The sequence below is a fragment of the Lycium barbarum genome, chromosome 9, assembly GCF_019175385.1.
Source record: "Lycium barbarum isolate Lr01 chromosome 9, ASM1917538v2, whole genome shotgun sequence".
NCBI lineage: Eukaryota > Viridiplantae > Streptophyta > Magnoliopsida > Solanales > Solanaceae > Lycium > Lycium barbarum.
Genome location: NC_083345.1, coordinates 106,968,091 through 106,980,130, shown reverse-complemented (window position 1 = coordinate 106,980,130; position 12,040 = coordinate 106,968,091). Strand labels below are relative to the sequence as shown.

The 12,040-nt window shown below is 35.5% G+C and overlaps 1 protein-coding gene across 6 annotated transcripts; it reads left to right on the top strand.

The window, feature by feature from the left end:
- LOC132611375 (uncharacterized) lies at positions 1-10,214 on the top strand. 6 transcript variants are annotated; one of them, XM_060325808.1, is made up of 6 exons: positions 1-110; positions 7,509-7,593; positions 7,761-7,803; positions 8,298-8,501; positions 9,335-9,704; positions 9,784-10,214. In XM_060325808.1, the coding sequence occupies exons 4-6, from the start codon at positions 8,300-8,302 to the stop codon at positions 9,914-9,916; spliced, it is 705 nt and encodes a 234-aa protein (XP_060181791.1). In that variant the 5' UTR covers positions 1-110; positions 7,509-7,593; positions 7,761-7,803; positions 8,298-8,299; the 3' UTR covers positions 9,917-10,214. The 6 variants fall into 6 exon arrangements, with proteins under 6 accessions (XP_060181791.1, XP_060181789.1, XP_060181792.1 ...); XM_060325809.1 differs by having other exon boundaries at positions 11-165; XM_060325806.1 differs by lacking the exon at positions 7,761-7,803.
- Positions 10,215-12,040: the final 1,826 nt, after the last annotated feature.

Here is a 12,040-nt window from a genome sequence, read left to right as displayed (position 1 = left end):
TGCCGACACTCTTTTCCTTTGCGAATCCGTGAAACCCTAGTCGTCTATGTCTACTTCAAAGATGAAGTTCACCTTCTTTTGGTCTCCCCAATCTGTGTACAGCATTTCGGGTAACTCTTAATGAGTTTTTGTCCATTTTCTCCGATCAAAGTCAACTAAACTTAGGTATTCGTCTATATTTTACTTTTTTATATGTTTTCTAGATGTTTTCCTGTAACTACCCGTTTGGTCGTTATTGGGTTTTTACCATTTTTGCCCCCATTGAATCATCCCCGAGCCTTGTTAGTACTATTTTGACCCGTGGGGACCGGTGGCACAGTTCCCTAGGCATCATTTTGGATTTTGGAATGACTTTTAGAAAATTTGGCCTTAAAGCGAAAATCGTTTGACTCGAAGTTAACTTTTGGGTAAACGTGTCCGTAATCGAATTTCGACAGTTCCATTAGGGTTCGGAGGGTGATTTATGACTTAGTAGTGTCATTGGTTGGTTATCGACTGGTTCGGGTGTGATTTGAGTCATTGGTTGAGAAATTGGTTAAGTTAGAATTGGAGTTGACCACGGTCAACATCAGGTTAAGATGATCCCGTGTCGATGTTTTGAAAGTTCCAATAAGTTTATATGATGATTTTGGACATGTCCACAAAGTTTGGTTAGTTTTGGATAAGTTTGGGTTGTATGGTGATTTTTTTCGATTTCGACGTCGATTTGAGCATAAAGGGCACTATATTGAGCAAACGGCCTTTGATTCATGTTTCGACTGAACCATTATATATGTATCGTAATTTCAAAACCATAGCAACTGAAATTATCGAGTTTCAACATCGTATGAGGGAATTATGGTCATTTTACTAAGAATTGGGTTGACAGATTTTTCAGATTAATTATGAAACTGCCATTGAATTCGTATTTAAAAATCTGCATTCTTCCAAATATTGAAACCACCATATCTCATTCATTATAAGGTCAAATGGAGTGATTCAATAGCCTAAATTGAGTGAAATTTCACAAGGAATTCATTGGAGGCATCAAAAGCGAGTTTTGGGATCGTCTGGCATCAGAAACGAGGCGGAACAGCTGGACGTTTTTGCTATTAATGTTGTTTGGGATTCTCTCATCTTGAAAGCTTGGGTTTGGGAGAATTCAAGGATGTTCTTCAAGTTTTTCCATGGGATAAGGTCTAAACCATAATCTAAGTATTTCCCTTTGATTCATTTCCTTGGTTTAAGTTTTACTCCATGATTTCTAAAGTAGGAAATTAGGGGTTTTCATGAAAGAGGGTTTAATGGGTCTAAGAAGTTCATAAAATTGGTTAGACTTCCTAAGTTGCTTTAAATAATGAAATTGATTGGGTTTATGCTAGATTATGATGTATCTAAGGTTGTTAATCATATACCTTCCATTATTAGTGATGAATTCTTGAATTTAAGAGTTAGGGTTTACATCCAAAATTGGGGGTTTTTACTTGGATTTCGAAATTTGATGAATCCTTGAGTTAATTTAGCAATTAGTTGATGGGTTTTGATCACCTAGTGTTTAATTGGATAATTTACTCCCAAATTTTCCCTTTTACCCTTGTGGGCCTCGTTTTCCCAAATTCTAGAGTTGGTTTTTGACCCAATTAGAATGATAGCAATATAGGTATCGATTTTCATGATTTTGAATATGAATAGACTTTGATTATTTGGAGACTCAAAGGAAGGGCAAGCGTGTGGCTAACGGTTCGTGACTACTTATTTCGGCATTCCAGGTAGGTTGAGGCTTACTTTGGGTTAGACTTCGATCAGCGACTCATATGTAGTAATTGGAAAGTGTTGGAGACATCATGTGAACCTGTGGGTATGAAGTTTAGGTTGGAACTTAGGGTTTGGTATCTGCTTGTGACTTTTTGATCGGGCTCGTGGCCTGTAGAACTCATAGGATCTTATGTGCTATGTTTGTACGACTTGGTGGATTATTTGCAACTTGGGAGTCAATCGGAAGGATGAAATTACTTGATATTGATATTGATACCTAGTGTACGCCTCGTTATTTGTATAGTCATTTTGGGATGGTTGGCTCTTAATGTTATGGAAATTGGGAATTCATTATGATTACTATGTGGATCACTTGTTGATGATATGGGTGCGCTGTGTGTGGCACAACTTGAACTTGATATTATTCATTGTTGTACTTGCATCGTTCTATATTCATTTCATGTTTGATGCGCTGTGTCTGGCACAACTTGAACTTGATATTATTCATTGTTTGTACTTGCATCGTTCCATATTCATTTCATATCGTTTTATTATGTTGTGTGACCGGAACTATGGATGGAAATGAGAAGGAACATTGATTATTATGCACTACTAAAAAACCAGCGTTTAGTGACGGAATATTAGCGACAGACCATATTTTGTCGCTAATTAACGACGGATTAGCTACGGATTGCTCATTTTGTCGAGAAAAGCAACTAAAATTTTATCTCATTATATAGCGACGGATTAACAACGAAAACTGAATTTCGTCACTAATGATTAGCGCGAAATTTTGGCGTCTTAAATTTCACTACAGATTTAGCAACAGAAGAGGCACGACAAATTTTATTTTTATGTAGCGACGGATTCAGCAACGAAAAATCCGTCGCTAGGCCTTTTAATTTTTCTCGAAAATATATATATTTGCAGCAACGGAAAAATTCGTCGCAATATTAATCATTAAAAGAAATCAATGTATTATTTAGCGACGGAATATATAAAATCCGTCGCTATTCTGTCGTTAAATATTAAAAAAAAGATATATCCTAGGTCACTCATTTATGTCCTCTCACTTCAAACACACCCAACACAGATATAGAGAGAGAGTATGCGAAATTGCTAACATACAGAGAGAGAGAGAGAGAGAGAGAGAGAGCACAACATAGATCAAAATAATGTGAATCTAGGGTTTCTATTGTGTTTTTCTCTTCTTCTGCTGCATCTTTTATATAAAGGAAAGGTATGTTTTGATTTTTCTATGTTTTATGGGCAGTTTCTTTCTTCTTTATCTCCTTCTTTGTGTTTTCTGACATTAAATCTAAAATTGAAATTAAGAAATCTGTGTTTTTTTTTTTGCTTATTATCTAAAGGACAGAGCGTCTTTAAGTGGTTTTTTTTGGCTAAAATCGAAGTTGGGTGTCTTGAAAACTGTTGGGTTTATAATTTATTTGAAAGTTAAGTGTTGGGAATCTCTATTTAGGCCAAAATCTGATGAAAATGGAAATTCGACCTTTGTTTGTGCTAAACCTTGTAGGATAATATTATTTGGTGGTTAAAGTTTGTTTTAATTCGTTGCATGTCGAGAAAAAGCTTGAAGAACTCAACATTCTTTATATTCTGTGATTTGAAATAAGTGTTAGTGAACTGGGTTTCTTACTCGATTTTTTTTGTATTCTGTGATTTGAAATCAGTGTTAGTGAACCGGGTTACTCGATTTTTTTTTGTTTCAGTTTCAGTTTGTCATTTTTTTTAACTAAAAGGTGAATGATATGTTCTGTTTCACTAAGTTATTTCAGCTTGTTCTTCCATTTAGAGGTCATTCGGTTGTATTAATGATATGAAGACAGATCATTAATTTGATTGCTTTGTTTATGTCAACATTAATAGGAACATGAATAATCTAGGGCGTGATTGGATGTACGATAGGTTGGATGGCCGAGGGGGTATAAAATCTAGCTTTGTAACCGGTGTAGATAATTTTATCCAATTTGCACTTTCTCAACGAAATTACATGAGCGGTAACAAGGTTAGATGTCCATGTAAAAAATGTCACAACATTAAATACATGGATGTTGAAATCGCTGAATATCACCTTTTTAATTTTGGATTTGTTGAGGACTATTTTGTTTGGGAGTATCAAGGGGAAAAAGATGTGATCAGTGAGATAGCTTCTGGTAATGATTTGCACGGTGGTTCTCAACCTGAATCGGGATTCGATAATCCATACCGACAAATGGTCTTGGATGCAGCTGGTCCCAACTTTGGTCAGGGTTCGAGTTCGCAATCTTATAGCAATATTGAAGTTGATTCTTCTCATCCTTATGAACCTTCAATGGAGGAGAAGCCTAATCCCGAGTCCCAAAGATTTTACAATTTGCTACAAGCTGCTGATGAAAAATTATATCCCGATTCTTCTCTCTCTCAGCTTCCAGTAGTCTCCAGAATGTTAAATATTAAAATGGAGAATACTTTGTCATAGAGAGGTTATAACCAAATGATACAATTGTTGAAACATGCTTTACCTGAAGATAACAAAGTGCTTGATAGCTATTATCAGACTAAGAAACTAGTGCGTAGTTTGGGTTTCCAAGTTGAAAAGATTGATTGTTGTGATTCAGGATGTATGTTGTATTGGGGTGATGATGAACACCTTACATCTTGTAAATTCTGTGGTAACCAGAGGTATAAGCGTCGTGTCGGCTCTCGTAAAAGGAAATTGGTCCCTTACAAGAAAATTTATTATTTTCCTTTGATTCTTAGATTGAAAAGATTATATGCATCCCATGCTATAGCTACCGACATGAGATGGCACCATGAGCATACACAAAAGGATGGGGTAATGCGTCATCCATCAGACTCTGAGGCTTGGAAGAACTTCAATGAAACTCATTCTTTTTTTGCTGTTGAACCAAGGAATGTAAGGTTGGGGTTATGTACTGATGATTTCCAACCATTTAGTCAATCTGGGAGGAAATACTCTTCGTGGCCAGTGATTGTCACCCCATACAATTTGCCTCCAGGAATGAGCATGAAAGAGGCATATATGTTCCTAACTGTCATTGTTCCTGGGCCAAACAATCCCAAACATAAAATTGATGTTTATCTGCAACCTCTAATAAAGGAATTGACCTTGTTGTGGGAGACAGGTGTAGAAGCATTTGACATTTCGAAAAAGCAAAACTTTCAACTGAGGGCAGCTTTGATGTGGACAATCAGTGACTTCCTAGCATATTCTATGTTATCAGGATGGAGTACTGCGGGCAAGTTAGCATGTCCTTATTGTATGGAGGAAACACAATCCTATAGATTACAACATGGCAGGAAAACATCTTGGTTTGATAGTCACAGAATGTTCCTTGACCAACATCATCCTTTTAGGAGAGATAGTAAAAACTTTCTCAAAGGTAAGACTGTCAAAAGACTATCACCACTCTATAGAACAGGAGAGGAAATTTTGAACCAAATTTGTGACTTGGGGATAAGGAAAGTAACAGAGTTAGATGCACAGGAAGTTAATCAGAGAATATGTAAGTCTTGAGGGTGGAAAAAGCGAAGCATATTTTGGGATTTGCCTTATTGGAGTTCTAACATGATTCGACATAATCTTGACGTCATGCATATTGAAAAAAATGTCTTTGATAATGTATTTAATACGGTTCTTAATATTGATAACAAAACCAAAGACAATCTACAATCACGTCAAGATATGGTAAATTACTGCGATCGACCACAGTTGGCAAAGGACAATAGTGGAAAATATCCAAAAGCTGTATACACAATAGATAAGGAAGAAAGAGCTATCTTGTTCAATTAGGTGAAGGGTTTGAAGTTTCCAGATGGGTATGTTTCGAATTTGGGTAGATGTCCAGACACAAACGCGAAAAGATTATTTGGCATGAAAAGTCATGATTGCCATGTGTTCATGCAACGAGTAATGCCTATTGCTTTTCGTGAACTGCTTCCCAGTAATGTGTGGCAAGCACTTACAGAATTGAGCTTATTTTTTAAAGATCTTACTTCGACCACTCTACGAGTGGATGACATGGAAAGATTAGAGGCAGACATCCCGCAAATCTTGTGTAAGTTAGAACGTATATTTCCCCCTGGGTTCTTTGACTCAATGGAACATCTGCCTGTGCACTTGCCATATGAAGCAAAGATTGCTGGACCTGTACAATATCGATGGATGTATCCTTTTGAAAGGTAAATTTGAAACTTTATGTTCAAATTGTGACAAGTATGCTAAACATAACTTTTCTAATATAACGGTCCATCCATTTATGTACTTAGGTACCTCGGAACTCTTAAAAGAATGATTGGGAATAAAGCTAGTGTTGAGGGTTCCATTTGTGAAGCATACTTGATGAAGGAGTCAACACATTTGTTTTCTCATTATTTTGAACCTCATGTCATGACACGTAATCACGATGTGGACCGTAATGATGATGGTGGTGCTGTAGAAGATCTTGAAGGAAATTTATCAATATTCACCCATCCCGGTCGACTATGGGGAGAAGCAAAAAAGAGGAATTTATCCCTTGAAGAAATCAAGGCTACCCAAACTTACATTTTACTAAATTGTAAAGAGGTTGAACCGTTTGTGAGGTAGCATTTGAATGTTAAACTCTCTTATTATTATAAATATATCCATATATATCATGACTTTCTATTGAACTTATTTTGTTGCAATGAAGTATGTACGTACAACGTATGCTAGGAGAATTCCCGAATCTATCTCAAGGTCAAATAGATGAGAGCCTTGAAGCATATTTCTCTATATGGTTCAAGGAATATGTAAGTTTCAATTATCATTAATTTTTATACAAGATGTTATTAAATTCTCAAAATTTAACTAAGTCTTACATTTTTCCAAATAGGTCCGCTGCAACCATATTGAGAATAAATTCTTGCGTAGTCTTGCTCATGGACCACTAATAGGCGCTACATGTCATTTTGTGTATTTTACTAATGGATACAAATTTCACACAGACAGTCATGGTAGCGCAAGATCAACAATGAACAGTGGAGTTTGTATCTCGGATCCAAATTTTGGTGATTACTATGGACGGATAAAAGAGATTATACAAGTGGAATTTCGTGAAGATCCTTTAAATCAAACTGTGTTATTCAACTGTGAATGGTTTGATCCAACTATGGATGTTGGTGTTAAAAAGCATAATCAGTACAAATTGGTTGATGTTAATCATCGTCGCCGATATAAAAAATATGAACCTTTTATTCTTGCGATGCAAGCAACTCAAGTGTGTTATGTGTCATATCCTAGCAAGAAAAAGGATAAGGATGATTGGGCAGCTGTGTTGAAGGTCAAACCTCGGAATGTTGTTGAATTACCCGATGAGGAAGTAATGGTTGAGTGTTTTGATTTGCACCACAGTTTTTTTTATTGTTTTCTTTAACCTATTTTACCACTTTCATCATTACTTACTGAATCTTGTAGTGTACTATGCGACTATGTTGTTTGATATATGCCTTCTTATTTGTTGGCTACTTATTTGGGGTTACGTGCTTAAGTTCGTAGCCAAAATACTTGCTTGGGATAAAGTAACATGTAACTAAAACCATTAAATCCTCTATTAGACTTTTATATTCCATTATAGTTTTAGTTCAACCTTTGATAGAATCCTCCTGCTAATTTCTGCACAATTATTGGGTCCTTTTCCGCTATAATTTTGATTCTCTTATTCTTCTTTGTACTTATAATCTTTCGCAAGTTTCTGCAGTTCATTGGTGTTGAACGTCTTTTCTTTTTCCAGTTCGTTTGAAAGCTCTGTTGAAGATTGCTGATCACCACGACAAGGAGATTGCCTACGCTTTTAGTACCAATTTTGAGGATAAAAGGTAGTTTTCCAGATCTACGTTTAAAAGTTTTGTTTGCTCTTTAGTTGAAATCAATTAGTGTTATTTTTATTTATTTTGGTTAATTAGAATAACAATAGTACATACTTTGAAGTGTAACTCTCTCTGTATGTTTGTATAACTTTGTACATGTAAAAATCATTGTCCAGGTGAAGCTTCTACAAACTATTCAAATTCTACAGATTTCTAAAGGTAGGAAAAAATAGCATGACGTTGCTGCCTGAAACAAAAAGCGTCAGTCCTTGGCAGAAACAAACTCTAAAATCAAGCTCAAGAGAGCTAATTTATATAAACAGTTGTTCACTTTCTGTAAAAACATGGTTTTCATGATCTATTTTTAATTTACATCTACACTCATTGTTAATATGTGTAGTTTGAGAGAACCATCATTTGCTCGGATACTATAAACAAATCATGTACAACCAGTTTGACATTGTTTCATGGGTTTGATTTCAACTATAAGTTATTCGTAGGTTTGTTACAATTGGAATTTTCTATTTTCACCACATTTTTTTTCCTTTGGTGGTTGAAAAACTTATAGCAGTAGAAATTTTGGTAATATTTAGTTCTTCATAGTAATTGTAAAATTCAAATTTTGGCATAAGAAGTGCAGCCTACTTGCATTTTACTGGTTACTTTTTTACTGATGGTTGCTTTAATTTCCTCATGTCCACATTTTTTTGTAGATATGGCTCGAGGCAGAGGTCGAGGTAGCGGAGGTCGTGTAGGAAAGTCCTCATTTAGGTGTGATTCAACTGGTCGTGCAAACATGCCTACCATTCCCATTCCCACCACAATTAGTCCTCAACAAGGTGGTACGAGTTTCATTGGTGGGCCAGATCCTATAAACCAAGTTCAAACTTTAAGTACGCCACCGGTTCAAGCCTCAGGTCTGTTTATTGATCCTCGCATATAATATATTGATCTTTGTAATATAATATATTGGAATTCAACAATGTTTCTTGTAATATAATATATTGATCTTGGGATACCCCACATTATCTAAAACAAAGTCTTTGCATTGTTGAGATCATAACTGGAAAAGATTGAATGTTGTGCTAGAATTAGTATGTTGTAGTAGTTTAACATTTATATATGTTGCTTAGTTAATAATTTACGAAGACTATATATAAATACGTAATCAGTGAAGTTCTTCTTTCTGGTTTTGCCATTAACTTAACCCGTCATCGTTGTACTCTCTTGGTCCAATCCTTCTATGTTGTCTTCCTCTACTGGTTCTACGTGTTTTCATGAACAGAAGCTTCATCTTCCTTCTTATTAACTGATTAAACTCCATTCAGGACCAACACATCGACTCTAATTCAACTGTTATTAGTTTTTATAAATTATGAGTGTTATCTTTTGCGTTATGCTTTGTTAGGCAGGGGCAGCGCTAGGTGGACATAAGGAGTTCAATTAGATTCCTTTCATCGAAAAACTATAATACACAACAAACATAATTTAAACCAGCAACAACAACCATAATTTAAACCTCTCAGTTTCCTGCATGTGGTAGCAACTATTGCCTCTCATAACATAAACTATAAATTGTAGGTTTGCTTGTGTAACAAGCTGCAGATTTTGTAAATCACGATTAGTCATATTTGTAGACTTGCAAACAGCTTGTATAAAAACCACTTTACTAGCAGCCTACTTGCATTTTACTGGTTACTTTTTTTACTGATGGTTGCTTTAATTTCCTCACGTCCACATTTTTTTGTAGATATGGCTCGAGGAAAAGGTCGAGGTAGCGAAGGTCGTGTAGGAAAGTCCTCACTTAGGGGTGATTCTGCTCGTCATGCAAACATGCTTACCATTCTTATTCCCACCACTGTTGGTCCTCAACAAGGTGGTACGAGTTCCATAGCTGGACCAGATCCTATAAACCATGTTCAAACTTTAGGTACGCCACTGGTTCAAGCGTCAGATCACGGAAGTAACCCAACCATCCCTGAACTATCTCCCATTACACCTGATCTGAGCAGACCAATAGATGAGGGTACATCAAACAAGAGCAACACTATCAGTGAAGAAGAGTCCAGTAATCGTCGTAGGCAGCGGACACTTACACTTGTTACTCTTACTCCTGCAGGGTTAGTCCATGCTTGTATTTTTTTTTATATATATATAATTTGTGGTAGGCCTTGAAATAATGTTTTCAAATTTATGCAGGTTGGAACCTTCTAAAGAATGCTCTAATACCATATTCGCATCTTTCAAAAATCAACTTGATCCCAATGGAATCAATTGGAAAGGTGTCTCAGAAGATACTAGAGATTTTTATTTTGGGGAATTCAAGGTATAAGTTTCATCATAATTCATTTTATAAGTGTATTAGCTTTTATAGTTAGGACACTAATAATATTAGTTTACAAACTGTTTTCAGAAGACATACCATTGGGACTCTTCGATTCCTGAGAGTGTAATCAGAAAACATTAGAATACTTAGGCAGCAACAAAGTATAGGAATTTCATTAGCAAAATTAAACAAAAAAAGGATTAAGCCGGATTATGTGTCTGGTAATGTGTGGGAACGTTGGTTGCAACTTTGGGCGGATCCTAAGTGTGTTGAAAAGTCAGAAATAAATGCAAAGAATCGTTGTGGAGGGAAAGAAGTTGTTGTTATACCCTATTTTAACCGGAGTCAAAATAGTTTACAACATCCCGGTAATTCCGGGGTTATTTAAAGTTAGGAGTCGCCACCTAATTATTTATGGTGAATTAGGGCACCTAAAGTTAATTAAAGTAATTATCTAAAGTTGATTTTATTTTAAAGTCTACGAAACCAAATGATACGAGGTACGGGTTCAATTAATTTAAAGGGAAGGTATTAGGCATCCTTTAAATTTCATTAATAATGGTTAACCGACCAGACTGATGTTAATTAGGCTAAGTGTAAATGTGAAAAGAAATATTTAAAATCTAGGTGTTGAGAGGAACATAATTAACTAAAATATATTCAAAGAAAGGGAACGTTTGTATCAACTTTGTTTAAAAAGGGCCCTACTGTGACTTACAAACATATATCTTCTATTTGAAGTTGGCATTGACTATAACCATTGGATTTTATAAAATACCGAGTTTGTCGTGCAAGGGACATGGAAGCAAAAACTTTAAGGTGAATTTTCAGAGGGATTAGATTTTGTCAAAAAAAAAAAAAAAAAGACCACTTAGTAAGATAAGCGTTTTAGTGGAAAACACTTGGGGAAAACTCCAAACCTAAGTAACTTTGTTCACTATTAATTAAGTAGAACCTTAAATGAAGCTGGTTATTAACCATAATAACTTAAGCATTGCTAGTGTATTTAATTAGACATGATGTGAGTATATTTTAGTGCAGCTAACATGTTTAGGTCAACCAACAACGTGAATGAGACCAAAACTACCTTGTTATTTAGCTAAAGTAGTAAACAAACCAGAAGACAAATACTGATTACATAATTCAACAACAGGTTATCGTCAAGCAAGTATAACACAGGTAGAAAAAAAAGCAGACATAAGCAGAGGAAACGAAATTAAAAGAAAAGAATCCCCGCCAGGAAGATCAAAATGAAAGATGCTGCAACTATCTTTTTCTCTTCCTCTTGTTGCTTTGGTTCAGAGATATTTCAATAGAATGAAACAGACGAGGGAAATGGATGCAAGTTCGGGCCTTGCGGCATCATCGAGTCTCAAAACAGAACTCCTCGCGGCTCCGGCAAATCATGAAACAAAAAGAAAAGACATTAGAAAAAGGATATCGAAATGCGGTAGATGAATAAAAGAAGAGTAGAACATCACAAAGAACTGGAATTGCATGTTTCAGGCCAAACTTAGATGAACCTCAACAGATTAGGACGCTGGGTCAGTGATCATTCATTTGGCATACAAAATATTAGTGTCAAATTGACAACCATATATTATTAAGATATAAGAAACCATGTAATACATAACTATAAACTTCAAAGCAACTGAAGATTAAGGTCTTAGGCATAGAAGTTCTATTTTTTAGCTAATAACCTGTTTCTTCCTATCAGTGCAGTTGAAAAGAAAAAATCAGAGGGCATCAACTCTATCCTTAACTGTTCAGTCCCGAATTTCAGAAGAGACCAATATCTCAAGTGAAGAATGAAAAAACTTAAACAACCCAACTAAAATCTTTTCATTTCTTTAAACAAATCAGGAAAGGGAGACTGAAAAGAAATAAAGTTGAACTCAGGAAACAGATTCAATTAGCAGTTATAACAAACAGTTCACAAGGCTCGTTATTCAAAACAAAACAGAGCCAAAATTATATGATTAGAGCTAACTTGCATCCATACTAAATGAATGAGCTACAAACACGCCAATCACTCACCGACTAACATTAATTACTCAATAACCACAAATATCACATAATAATCAGAATTAAAGGCTGAAATTGAAAGGGAGAGGATTGAGGATTACATAC